Source organism: Pecten maximus, chromosome 14 (genome assembly GCF_902652985.1).
Source record: "Pecten maximus chromosome 14, xPecMax1.1, whole genome shotgun sequence".
Classification (NCBI taxonomy): Eukaryota; Metazoa; Mollusca; class Bivalvia; order Pectinida; family Pectinidae; genus Pecten; species Pecten maximus.
The window spans coordinates 37,728,599-37,741,976 of NC_047028.1; the positions used below are offsets into that span (position 1 = coordinate 37,728,599).

A 13,378-nucleotide genomic window follows, 5' to 3' on the forward strand; every position below is an offset into this window, starting at 1 on the left:
GATGGACAAGAAGAGATAGTAGATGATAACATTGATGAACAAGAAAGGCTTGAAGAGAATAGCAAGGCAGATGATGACCAAGAGAAGATATTGGAGGATGGACAGATGAAGGACGATGACCAAGAGAAGATAGTGAAGGATGGACAGATGAAGGACGATGACCAAGAGAAGATAGTGAAGGATGGACAGATGATGGATGATGACCAAGAGAAGATTGTGAAGGATGGACAGATGATGGATGATGACCAAGAGAAGATTGTGAAGGATGGACAGATGATGGATGATGACCAAGAGAAGATTGTGAAGGATGGACAGATGAAGGAAGATGACCAAGAGAAGATAGTGGAGGATGGACAGATGATTGATGATGACCAAGAGAAGATTGTGAAGGCTGGACAGATGATTGACGATGACCAAGAGAAGATTGTGAAGGATGGACAGATGAAGGACGATGACCAAGAGAAGATTGTGAAGGATGGACAGATGATGGATGATGACCAAGAGAAGATTGTGAAGGATGGACAGATGAAGGACGATGACCAAGAGAAGATTGTGAAGGATGGACAGATGATGGATGATGACCAAAAGAAGATTGTGAAGGATGGACAGATGAAGGACGATGACCAAGAGATGTTGGTGGAGGATGGAGAGTTAGCAGATGATGAACTAGAGAGGAGGTCAGATTATGAACTAGAAAGGAGGTCAGATTATGAACTAGAAAGAATATCAAATGATGAACTAGAAAGGAGATCAGATGATGAACTAGAGAGCATAACACTTACAGATGGTCATGATGGAAACATGAGTTTCAGGTATGATGGAAACATGGTCATGCTGAAGGAAAACAGAGAAGCCTTTAGTGGTTGGTATCTTTTTCATTACTTATACTACTGGTAAAGGGTGTGGATAGGGTAGGGTTGGTAGTTTGGTAAAATTATACATGTTTTATCTATCAGATATGTATTAAAGTTAAGATACCCTACAGGAATTGTTTTATTATTGTACTTAGGGAAAGCTAACTTGCAGTTTTGGTCAGCAATGTTTTAGGAAGTTATTCAAGAAAGAATTTCTTTTAAAAGACTTTCATTTGGTGCTCACAATCTCATCTTCATGTTAGAAAAAATGACATCATTTTATGCTTAAAGAAAATATTTAATTATTCGCCGTTACATTTCAATTATTCCAATTATGTACATATCATTTCTAGTAGTTTGATGCTATGATGAATGTTACATTATTCTTCTTTCACACAGCTGTTAAAGAAAAGCCGGATCTGGAGCAAGTAATGGATTCTTGCAGCGAGGACAGCAACTGCTCGCTGATTTGGCCCATATTGGTATGTATTAAGTTGTCTCCATGACTTGAAAAGAAATGAATTTAATCCAGTACAGCTTTTCCCGTAAAAAGTTTAATTACTCCCTGCCTAGGTCACAGCTGTTCACATTTACATATGATTAACACTTGAGTCTTTTATCATCCATTGTGTAGCACTGCAGATGCTTACCATAGATACTGGATAAAACACATACATTTAGAAGTAAAGATATGATTTTCTACTAGTTCCTTTATAAAATCACAATATCCCAGTGATATTGCCATATAAATTGTATGTATAGTGTGAGTGTACCCCATTTAAAATACCACATTTAAAGTGCCTTTAACATATAACCTAGTTAACCCGAATAACCGATTAATGGATATTTTATGATTTGTTATTATGTGCATTACAGAGTGTTAATCTGAGAAAGACCAGAATCTTAAAGAGATGGCAAACCAATGAGTGAGTATATTGTTTATGGATGTGCATCACATGTTATGAATGTATTAACAGAAGAAGGTTCCCGTTGATTTACATGGTCAAAGTTCAAGGTCACATCACGGGTACATGTGATTTGCGCTGGGATTTTAATGATTATATAATTGTGCATGCAGCTTTAACAAAAAATATCAATGATTGAATGATTTCGCACATGATATCAAACCATGCACCAAACTTATTTTTAAAACAAAAATTCTTTTGATGTTATAACAAATACATTTATTTTGTAGCTCACATAAAGACAGTGATAGTAGTGTTCATGACTATGATTCTGACAGCAGAGACCCTTCTTATAAGCCACAGAAGCCTGATAGACTTGATGATGGGTATGTATACATGCAATGAACAAAAATATGTAAAACTTGCATGAAATGGTCACATAAAATTACAAATGGATGTTTATACCATTTACACAATCAGCATAATTATTTGTCAGAGATTTCATAAACTCCTGCAAATAACTTGCATTCATGTTGTTAATAATTGTCAAGTGCAGTTTTAGACTTCAAATTTTTGTTTAAAATTTTGGCTTCATGCATTTCAATAGATATTTTACACAAGTCAAATTTAAGATGCTGTATTCGTTTCCTTGACCAATTTATATCTCAAACTGTGAAACACATTCTTCCTGTCAGGATCAAGAATCAAAATGTCAACTTTATGATGAATATCAAGATTTCTCTCTGGCAAGTTTGTGAGGAATATTAATATTACCTTAGAACTTTCTCTCTGGCAAGTTTGTGAGGACTACATTTTTTTTTGTATTACCTTAAACTTTCTCTCTGTCAAGTTTGTGAGGAATATTACCTTAAACTTTCTCTCTGTCAAGTTTGTGAGGACTATTACCTTAAACTTCCTCTCTGTCAAGTTTGTGAGGAATATTACCTTAAACTTTCTCTCTGTCAAGTTTGTGAGGAATATTAATGTTACCTTAAACTTTCTCTCTGTCAAGTTTGTGAGGACTATTACCTTAAACTTTCTGTCACGTTTGTGAGGAATATTACCTTAAACTTTCTCTCTGTCAAGTTTGTGAGGAATATTACCTTAAACTTCCTCTCTGTCAAGTTTGTGAGAAATATCAGATTATCAAGCATTCTCTCATCTACAACCTATTTTTTCTGTCAAATTTGTGAAGAAAATCAAGCTTACTCTTACCAAGATTGGTTGAAAAATCAGGTCAGGCCTGATGTGGATTCTTTAACCTGATATGAAATATTTTAATTTCTCTCTGAATTTATGGGGAACAAAATTATTGAAATCATTGTCATTGAAATGTTTGCAAATTGTCATTAAAGTGTTTGAAATTAATATGATTAAGTGGAATCTAGAACAAGTTTTAGATTGAGATATGGAGTTTCCTTCTGGTGGATTTGCTTGTTTTGGAAATGATTTTCAATTTAGTGAAATCCTTGCCTTCTGTGGTGATAAGAACATGGATGTATTGGATCTACAGATATGTGGATCAAATTTCATTTTGTTTTATAATTTTTCTGAAATGTTGTGCTGCAAGCAATTTTGCTCTTCTGAAAGGCTCAGTGGGATATTCTACACAATTACTTCTTTGCTGTTATTTTAACTTTGTTTGATCTATCTGAACATAACATGGACTGGAGAATGGATAATGTTATGATAGTATTTGTGGACTGTAAAGCCAATTCATGTATTTGTAATTTCAACACCAAAACAGGATCATCAAACATTTAAAAATCTTTGTGATACAAGGTACATATATACAAGTAGCATATACTAAAACTGAGATATTAACTACACATTGAATGAAAACAATTTGGTCCTGGTGTGGAAGTAATTAAGATATTATTATGTATTTGAATTGTTAAGCAGATGACAGTTAGCTAGAATAAGTAAAGATATCCATTTTGAATCTTAATCAAATCATTAGAGAGCAGCCGTTATCCAGATGATCTGTGATTTAATTAGCATGTTATGATTATTCTGCACATCTAAGTAATACTGACGGTATTATTTGTTTTTGAAAATACCATTTCTTTCAAATGTTTTAGGTTAGGAATGTAGTCTGAACCCATCATATTTTCATGTTCCTGTATAGTCACAACATTAACATGGCAGTTTATTGTATAAGGCATAGCTTTAGCAATGTAGACATTTGTTCAGAAAATGTAAATATTTTCTCATTTAATATTTTATTGATATCCTAATATAAATGATATAAAAACATGCACATCCTAATATGATTTTGGTCTCGCCTTCGACAATAGTCGCGGAAAGTGAAACTATAAAGTCACCGTGTTACTTTTACGACGGCGACAGCAACAACGGCCACATCAGTATTTGCGTAAATTAAAGTCTACTTTAAACAGTGTTATTGCCATCCATTTGAATCGAAACTTGGTGAGGTTACTGATACTATAATATTGGATGAACACAACAATTTGTCATTGTTATAAGAATCAAAGTCGCTATATGATCAATTCCATGCTATAGAAACATTACAACTTGTTTCTTCTTAAACAAAAACCGTTTTAATACATTTCAGTGAGACAGATGCAAGTGACCACAATGATTCCAGTGCATTGACCATCACCAAGAAAAGAAAGGTATCAATTGAGTCAAACCTGTCTTACGAACCCCTGTTTATATCGACTTACTGTCTAATACAACCAAATACCTTCAAAGTTTTTATCCCCCTACACTACAGAAACCCTGTATTCAGCCACTAAATCCAGATCACAACAACTTAATGCCCTTAACCTCTAGGTTTCATGTTTAAGATTATTTGGGGCAGTTAGTTGCCAGATACTGAATGTAGGTCACGATCAGTGTTTTCACTCCGGGTATTCCGGCTTTCATTCAACTACAAAACCTGGCGTACATTACATTAACTTGTGTTTAAGGTGACCAGCAGTCCTATTTGACCTTTATGATGGTTCCCTTGACTAATGACTCCATTAAACATGGCACCTGGGTCAATAATATTTGAGTCTTTGTATTTTTCATAAAACAAACATAGTATGATCACTTTCACCAAAATTTTGAAACCATTCAGTAGCAATAAGTTATTTAATAATTGACTGTGACCGATGGACTTCTTGCTCATTTTACCATTAAAATTTATTTAGGATATTGCACCTGTATATGGGCTATATATATATATATGATCTTTTGATTATTGATTGGCAAGATGAATACTAGCTGGTATTTTATCAAAATTACAGTGTAAAATAATGCATGCGACTGGCAATATTAGCACAGGATGTTAAATTTACTTGTACCTGGCTGTTGCAGGTGTCTGCAGATCAAGATGAATCAGATCCTGAAATAGACATGGCTTGTCCTAAAACAGGTAAATTTTATTTAACAGCATGTTAATAAACAAACAACATCTGTCTATAATTAATCCATGGTTTGCACTTAAATTGTGTTCAAACACTTTTGAAAAATTATTAAAGTCCTTGATAAAACCTTGAATATAACGGATGTCCTTGAAGATCATTGACTCTCCTTGTACATTAACACCAAACTCAGATACAATTTCCATGTGAATTATAAGTGATTAACAGTAGAAAAAAGTAAAATAAGTGAGCAATTCAGAACAATTGGGCCTCTTGTTCACAGTTCAACGTTCTCCAATGTTCCAATTGGAACAGGTTGCAATCTATCGCCATTGCATTGTAGATGGAAAGATAAAAAAGGAAGCAAAGATGTAATATGTTGTAATACTTTGTTGTTCTTCAGATTGTGTTAGTGCTGTTTCAAAAAAGGCTGATGGAGGCAGAAAATATGATAAAAGGCAGGCATGTTTCTACTGTGGTGGGCTTTTTGCAAAGATTTCTTCACATCTTCAGAACATACACCAAGATGAAGCTGCTGTATGTGCAATTCTCGCAAAATCAAAGCATGGTGACGAAAGAAAAAAAATGTGGCAGGAACTAAGAAACAAGGGTAATTTCCATCACAATATCAAAATTCTGACTGGGTCATGTGTCGGAAACATAATTGTTGACAGACGACCGGCTAAGGAAAAAGGAAATGATTGTTTTCTCCCATGCCCAGCATGCTTGGCCTTCATCTTAAAAGACGACTTATGGCGGCATTCCAAGACCTGCCGATTCGTTCATGGTCAGAAAGACGAAAAATCTATCAAAAAAGAGGCAACACTGTTACTTCATGGCTCGACTTCATCATCAGAGAACGAAGAAAGTAAAAGATTTCACCAGGAAGTATTGGAAGGCATGAAAAAAGACAAAGTTTTTGACATGATTATACAAGACAAGCTGTTGGTTCTCCTGGGCTCCAAATTGCTAATAAAGAATGGCCGTGAAAGAGCAGGAAATGTGAGACAAAAAATACGAGAAATGGGACGTCTACTTCAGGTATTACCAAAAACAGTAGAGCAACGTTCAATGAGTGACTTCCTAACTCCTGAAAAATTTGATGCTGTTGTATGTGGTGTGAAAAAACTCTGTGTCCTTGAAGGAGAAACCATGCGGGGATGTGACAAGTTGCAGAGACCTGCACTGGCCCTTAAAGTTGGACATACTTTGAAGAAGTTAGCCCAAATCAAAGTAGGTCAGGCTTTGCGCGATCAAAACGAAAAAGAAAGGAAAGATGCCGAGTCATATCTGATTCTGCATAATGACGAATGGTGTGAACGTATCAGTAGTCATGCCCATAACACACTCTCAGAAAGGAAATTCAACAACCCCGATATATTACCGCTCACTGAAGACATTGTATGTCTGAGAAAATATCTTCTAAATGAGATGGAAAAAGTAAGAAAAGAATTAGACAAACAACCTTGCAGTAATACAAGTATGTGGAGACACCTCGCACAACTTACTCTGTGCAGGGTTTGTGTCTTCAACAGGCGTAGAGGGGGTGAAGTAGGAGAGATGTTGCTTGCATCATACATGGAACGGAATACAGAGCAGGGATCCAAAGAATTGATATCATGTTTGGAACCAATTGAAAAGAAACTGATGGAAAGGTAAAATTTTATGTAAACATCTACTCTTTTTCAGGTTTTGGTACAACGATCAGTATAGCCCTCCCTGTATGGGAGATACAGATGACCCATCAATCTCTGTCTCGAAGATACAGATGCCCTTCACTATAATAATTACCCTATAACTTAACTATTGAATTCATGACCGATTCCTGTTAGAAAAGTCCAATTCACAGATTTTTTGTTAATCATGATTAAGCAACTGACCACAGGTCAAGGTACTCCGTTCACAACTATGTGAAGGTGACGATTTTTGAAACAGTTTACTGACAACATTTTAATTCTTATGATATTTTGAAACAAAGTTTGTCTGAATTAAACAAGAATTAACATTAACCTGACCAAAGATCAAGGTAAAAAGGTCAAAAGTCAATTGTGGTATTGTAATTTGGTCCATAGGTCCAGGACAAAATGGGATTGATAGAATTATAGTTTTCTAATCACAAATGCTGAAGGGTAATCGAAAATTTCTTTAAAAATGTCACATTTAATTTTAGCATACATTATATATGATGATTTGATATGGATACACTGTTATTAATTTAAATATGATATTAAAATGATATTAAAATAGTCACTGAAGTCAAGTTGAATATGATTAGATCAAACTTAGGTATCACATATTTAACACAAATTTAAAGTAAATTGTTAGAAATGTATTTCAGTGTTGATGTTGACATTTGTATTTCATTGTCATGCATTTGTATATATTTTCACTTTTATTAATATTCATTCATCTTCATGTTTACAGATTGCAGCTTGTAGATATCTTGGGGAAAAGAAAAAGGAAAGTTCCTGTTATTCTTACTGAAGACATGATAAAAGGTCTTGACTGCTTAAACAAACACCGGGCTGGAGTTGTAGTACCTACAAACAAGTATTTGTTTGCAGCTCCAACAACAGCAAATGGTCATTTGAAAGGATGGGATGCTCTCAATGTCGTATCTGAGAAAGCTGGCCTTATGAAACCTCGTTTGATGAGGACAACAAATCTGAGAAAATATGTGGCAACAGTTTCTCAGGTAGGCAAATGGATGTGTAAACTGAACTTATTCTGCTCACCTTTAAAGGGATTTAAATGAAAAGGTTTAGTTATGACATGTAGACCTTAATAATAGTTGGAAAATGAGAAAGGTTTCAAAACTTAACAAAAAACTAAAAAAAAGTGAATAAATAACAAGAACTGAAATGGTAACAGTTTGATAGACTTTAAAGGATATTACATTAACGCAGGTCCTTAATGTAATGATTTGTTTTGATTCCCAAAGATTGTTGACATGGGATCAAATCAGGAGCTAGAATGGCTAGCATCGCATATGGGACATAGCCTCTCTGTGCACCGGGAATATTACCGACTTCAGGAAAAGACACTGGAGCTGGCAAAGGTCAGCAAGTTACTGATGGTGGTTGATAAGGGACTAACTCACAAGTATGCTGGCCGCAGACTGGATGAAATTACTCTGGATGGTGAGAAAGAAATGGCGATAAGATGCTCTTTATAAAATTTCAATGGTTGAGCTATAAAATTGTCCAAAATATGGTTTGATATTTTCTTTTATTTAGGGGGAAAAAAAACCCCAAAAAAACCTTCAAATTATAAAGTCTCAAACAGTACTCCTAACTAACCAGAGCTTGGCTTATCAGGTAATTAGTAGATCATACATGTATATACAAATGTATATAAACTGGAATATTAGAATATATATTTTGAAATTTCTAATATAAAGTATATCATTTACAGAAATTGAAGACGTTCCAGAGGAGGAGCCTAACCAGCAGGACTCGGGTTTGTAGTTCTCAATTTTACATACTAGAAGGATACAGACAGATGCTATTCTGCATGTCATTAAATACCTGTGACTATTTCACTGAGAAGGTATCAAAGTCTCCCTAAAATTACTATGGGGAAGGCATATTGCCTTGTACATTCTTCTGTGCAGTATGTATATTGTTGTGTATACCCTGGGTGTACGGAGGAGTCATAAAATGGGTAACATATATATATAGTTGTTGTCCATGTTCATCCAGACTAGCTTCAATGTAAAACATTTTCGGAATCTGTCATCAGTCATGAGCAAATTTTCATTAATTTGTATTATGCAAATTGGACATTACAAATTGTGGCAGTATAAAGAGTGTTTCCTGTTCTTAATGACTAAATATCTGGGTAATTATTAAAGAGGGCTTATATCTTTAGAAAACATCATTATTGTTTAATGTAAAAAAAAAAAGGCTTTCATATTAGGTATGAAATGTCAAGTGCTTACTTTATTTATTAATCTCAAACAGTCCTAGTGTTATTTTTATCAACCAGAGCATATAGAGGTATGCAGACAGTAAATAGTATTTTGATGCAAAAAGGAATATTAAGAAATGTCTATATATTTTGAAACTTTGATTGCCATTAACAGAAATTGAAGATGTTCCAGAAGTGGAGCCTAACCAGCAGGACTCAGGTTAGTAGTTCTCTCAGTTGGACATAGGGGTGACATATTGTGTTACCCATGTCTGTCCCATCCGCCTCATCACATCGTGTCATGTCCTCTTCAATATAATAATTCGATCTAAATAACTACCAATGTGATTGTCATCAAACTTTACTTATATGATAAGCGGAGTACAAACTTTCAAGATGGCCGCAAGGGTAATCTTGTGGTAACTTTTGTTCTATTTCATGGTTCCCATGAAATTTTATAGTAGGGATGATTATAAATATGAAGTCACTCATTATAAACAAAAAAGGATTTTCAATTTAAGAAAGCCACCAATTAGAGACTTCTGATTTATCAAATTCATATATTGTCTGATTTGCATGAAATTTGTTATGTATATTGTCTGGCAATACAAAGACAAAAGCAGTATTTATTTTTGTGGGAAAAAAACACAATGACAACCATGTTCTGGCCTTCGATAATCGGATTGTTCAAAATCTAAATATTATCCAAAGTTCAAGAAAATTTGTAGCACTAATATCGTGGGCATTGATGTCTTAAGGACAGTCCTAGTTTTATTTTTAAAAACCAAAACTGTTCCAGGTGAACAGATTGTATATCGATGCAAAACGAATATTAAGAAATGCCTATATATTTTGAAATTTTGATTGCCATTTACAGAAATTGAGAATGTTCAAGTGGAGCCTAACCAGCAGGACTCGGGTTAGTAGTTATCTCAGTTGGACATACTAAGGGTGGCATATTGTGTTACATTTATATATGTACCCATGTCCATCCCATCCACTAATGCATGAAATTTGGTATACGTGTACATTTTGTATATTGTCTGGCAATGCAAAGACGAAAGCACTGTTTATTTTTGTGGTCCTAGTTTTATTTTTCAAAAACAAAACTATTCCAGGTATACAGTAGAATCATTATAAATCCATTTAAAATGGAATATAAAGAAATGACTGATATATATTTTGAAATTTTGATTACCATTTACAGAAATTGAAGATGTTCCAGATCCAGAGGAGGAGCCTAACCAGCAGGACTCAGGTTTGTAGTTCTCAATTTTACATACTAGAAGGATACAGACAGATGCTATTCTGCATGTCATTAAATACCTGTGACTATTTCACTGAGCTTTTTACATAAGGTAAATATAGGTTTCTGTGCAATATGCATACAAAATGTACTTATATACTTATTCAACAGTTGCATTAAGTAATTATTTGATACACTGAGAATTGAATAACACCCACATATTGTGGTATAAAATGTATTTTTATGACCCCGCAATAGATCAGCAAATGCATATTTTCATATACCGATGTATATTTTGTTTTAATTTCAGAGCCTTCACTGGAAAAAGAAAGAAAGAAAAAAACCAGGGTGCCCTGGACCAAAGCTGACACTGAAATCCTTAAGCGCATATTTCATCCATGTATTACATCAAATAAGCCTCCAACAAAAAATGATGTTTTATTAGGGACAAGGAAAAACACCTATGTGAAAACAATGTTCGAAAAAAGAGGCTGGAAGTGTATTAAGTATTATGTTTGGAGCCTGACACAGCAGCATCAGAAAAAAAAGATGAAGCTTTTGCAAGCATCTTCTTTGCGGAACTAAATCTATGTTATGTTCGTCAAGAAATGTTTTGATTCCAATAATGAAGAGTGTGCCGTTTTTGGTGTTTTACTTTACTTTTATTTACTTGTGACGACGAAATGACTCGGTTGAATTAATTCCATTTCTTGGAAGAACCTAGGATAGAATTATCTACGTACATTTGTTTTGCATCCAATGATGTACTGTATATGTACTTATATCGGCAAATGTTAATTGGTGCTCTGAATGAGTTAGACATTTAGTACATACAATTTTCTCCTCACAAAATTTAAATAATTTTCTTGCGATTCCCTTTGAACATTTAGCTTCAATCCTTATGTCTCCATCACCGTCAGTCTTTGCCTTTGTGGCAAAATCCTCAATGTTTATTCTAAGGCTTCTTCTGTTTCTCAATAATAATTCCATTCACTCTCCAAAATAACTCATCTTAATTTGATCCAGGGAAATACCTGTGTTTGACATTTAAGTGGCAATGCAAGATATACAAGCGAATGTTTGTTACCACTATTTTTCATTAAAAAAGATAAAATTAGGACCTGTTTCATTTGTATGGATGATTTTAAATATATATAATCAATGTCATCAAGGTCATATATTGGAATAAGAAATCCTGACCTTTTACATAGTACTATGGAAGTATTAGAGAACTCTCAATGATAACAAATCTCAGATATAGTGCAGAGGAAAATGTGAAATGTTACATTGTATGTGTTTATTTAATGCAATATTGCATTCAATATTAGTATGATGCCATGTTATTTTCAACTTACTACATTTCATGTTTAAGCCTAAGGCTATTTGGGTATTTATACCCTTCGATGCAAAATAATGCAATGTTTGATATCTTTTGAAGACTGAGAGATTTGTTTTTTTGAATTTCAGTTATTGTTTAATTTGGTTTTGAAGATAAAAAATGTTCACTGTTGATTTGATTGTGATCTTTACAGCTAGTGCTAGCTATCTAGTTGTTATTATTTGTTTTCGTGTGAATAAATCCATTGTATCAATCACATCTGTTGAGTTGATGGATTCAGCAGGTGCTTGTGGGGAACAACTTAGTATCTCTCTGTGAAGAGGGTTTATGAGGAATACATTCTCACTGATAAGTGTTTGTGAGGAACTTAGTACCTTTCTGTGAATAGGGTTTATGAGGAATACATTCTCACTGTTAAGTGTTTGTGGGGAACAACTTGGTATCTCTCTGTGAATAGGGTTTATGAGGAATATATTCTCACTGATAAGTGTTTGTGAGGAATAACTTGGTATCTCTCTGTGAAGAGGGTTTATGAGGAATACATTCTCACTGATAAGTGTTTGTGGGGAACATCTTGGTATCTCTCTGTGAAGAGGGTTTATGAGGAATACATTCTCACTGATAAGTGTTTGTGAGGAACTTAGTACCTTTCTGTGAATAGGGTTTATGAGGAATACATTCTCACTGTTAAGTGTTTGTGGGGAACAACTTGGTATCTCTCTGTGAAGAGGGTTTATGAGGAATACATTCTCACTGATAAGTGTTTGTGGGGAACATCTTGGTATCTCTCTGTGAAGAGGGTTTATGAGGAATATATTCTCGCTGATAAGTGTTTGTGGGGAACATCTTGGTATCTCTCTGTGAAGAGGGTTTATGAGGAATACATTCTCACTGATAATTGTTTGTGGGGAACATCTTCGTATCTCTCTGTGAAGAGGGTTTATGAGGAATACATTCTCACTGATAATTGTTTGTGGGGAACAACTTGGTATCTCTCTGTGAATATAGTTTATTAGGAATACATTCTCACTGATAAGTGTTTGTGGGGAACAACTTTGTATCTCTCTGTGAAGAGGGTTTATGAGGAATACATTCTCACTGATAAGTGTTTGTGGGGAACATCTTGGTATCTCTGTGAAGAGGGTTTATGAGGAATACATTCTCACTGATAAGTGTTTGTGGGGAACAACTTTGTATCTCTGTGTGAAGAGGGTTTATGAGGAATACATTCTCACTGATAAGTGTTTGTGGGGAACAACTTTGTATCTCTCTGTGAAGAGGGTTTATGAGGAATACATTCTCACTGATAAGTGTTTGTGGGGAACATCTTGGTATCTCTGTGAAGAGGGTTTATGAGGAATACATTCTCACTGATAATTGTTTGTGGGGAACAATCTTGTATCTCTCTGTGAAGAGGGTTTATGGGGAATACATTCTCACTGATAATTGTTTGTGGGGAACATCTTGGTATATCTCTGAATAGGGTTTATGAGGAATACATTCTCACTGATAATTGTTTGTGGGGAACATCTTGGTATCTCTCTGTGAAGAGGGTTTATGAGGAACACATTCTCACTGATAATTGTTTGTGGGGAACATCTTCGTATCTCTCTGTGAATATAGTTTATTAGGAATACATTCTCACTGATAAGTGTTTGTGGGGAACAACTTTGTATCTCTCTGTGAAGAGGGTTTATGAGGAATACATTCTCACTGATAATTGTTTGTGGGGAACATCTTGGTATCTCTCTGTG

The 13,378-nt window shown here is 34.6% G+C and overlaps 1 protein-coding gene across 1 annotated transcript; it reads left to right on the top strand.

The window, feature by feature from the left end:
- Positions 1-282: 282 nt before the first annotated feature.
- LOC117342681 lies at positions 283-11,878 on the top strand. Its single transcript, XM_033904887.1, has 14 exons — positions 283-862; positions 1,254-1,336; positions 1,731-1,780; positions 2,050-2,145; positions 4,335-4,395; positions 5,084-5,141; positions 5,534-6,785; positions 7,555-7,825; positions 8,072-8,270; positions 8,545-8,589; positions 9,215-9,259; positions 9,917-9,958; positions 10,247-10,297; positions 10,596-11,878. The coding sequence occupies exons 1-14, from the start codon at positions 316-318 to the stop codon at positions 10,868-10,870; spliced, it is 3,075 nt and encodes a 1,024-aa protein (XP_033760778.1). The 5' UTR covers positions 283-315; the 3' UTR covers positions 10,871-11,878.
- The last annotated feature ends 1,500 nt before the right edge of the window (positions 11,879-13,378 follow it).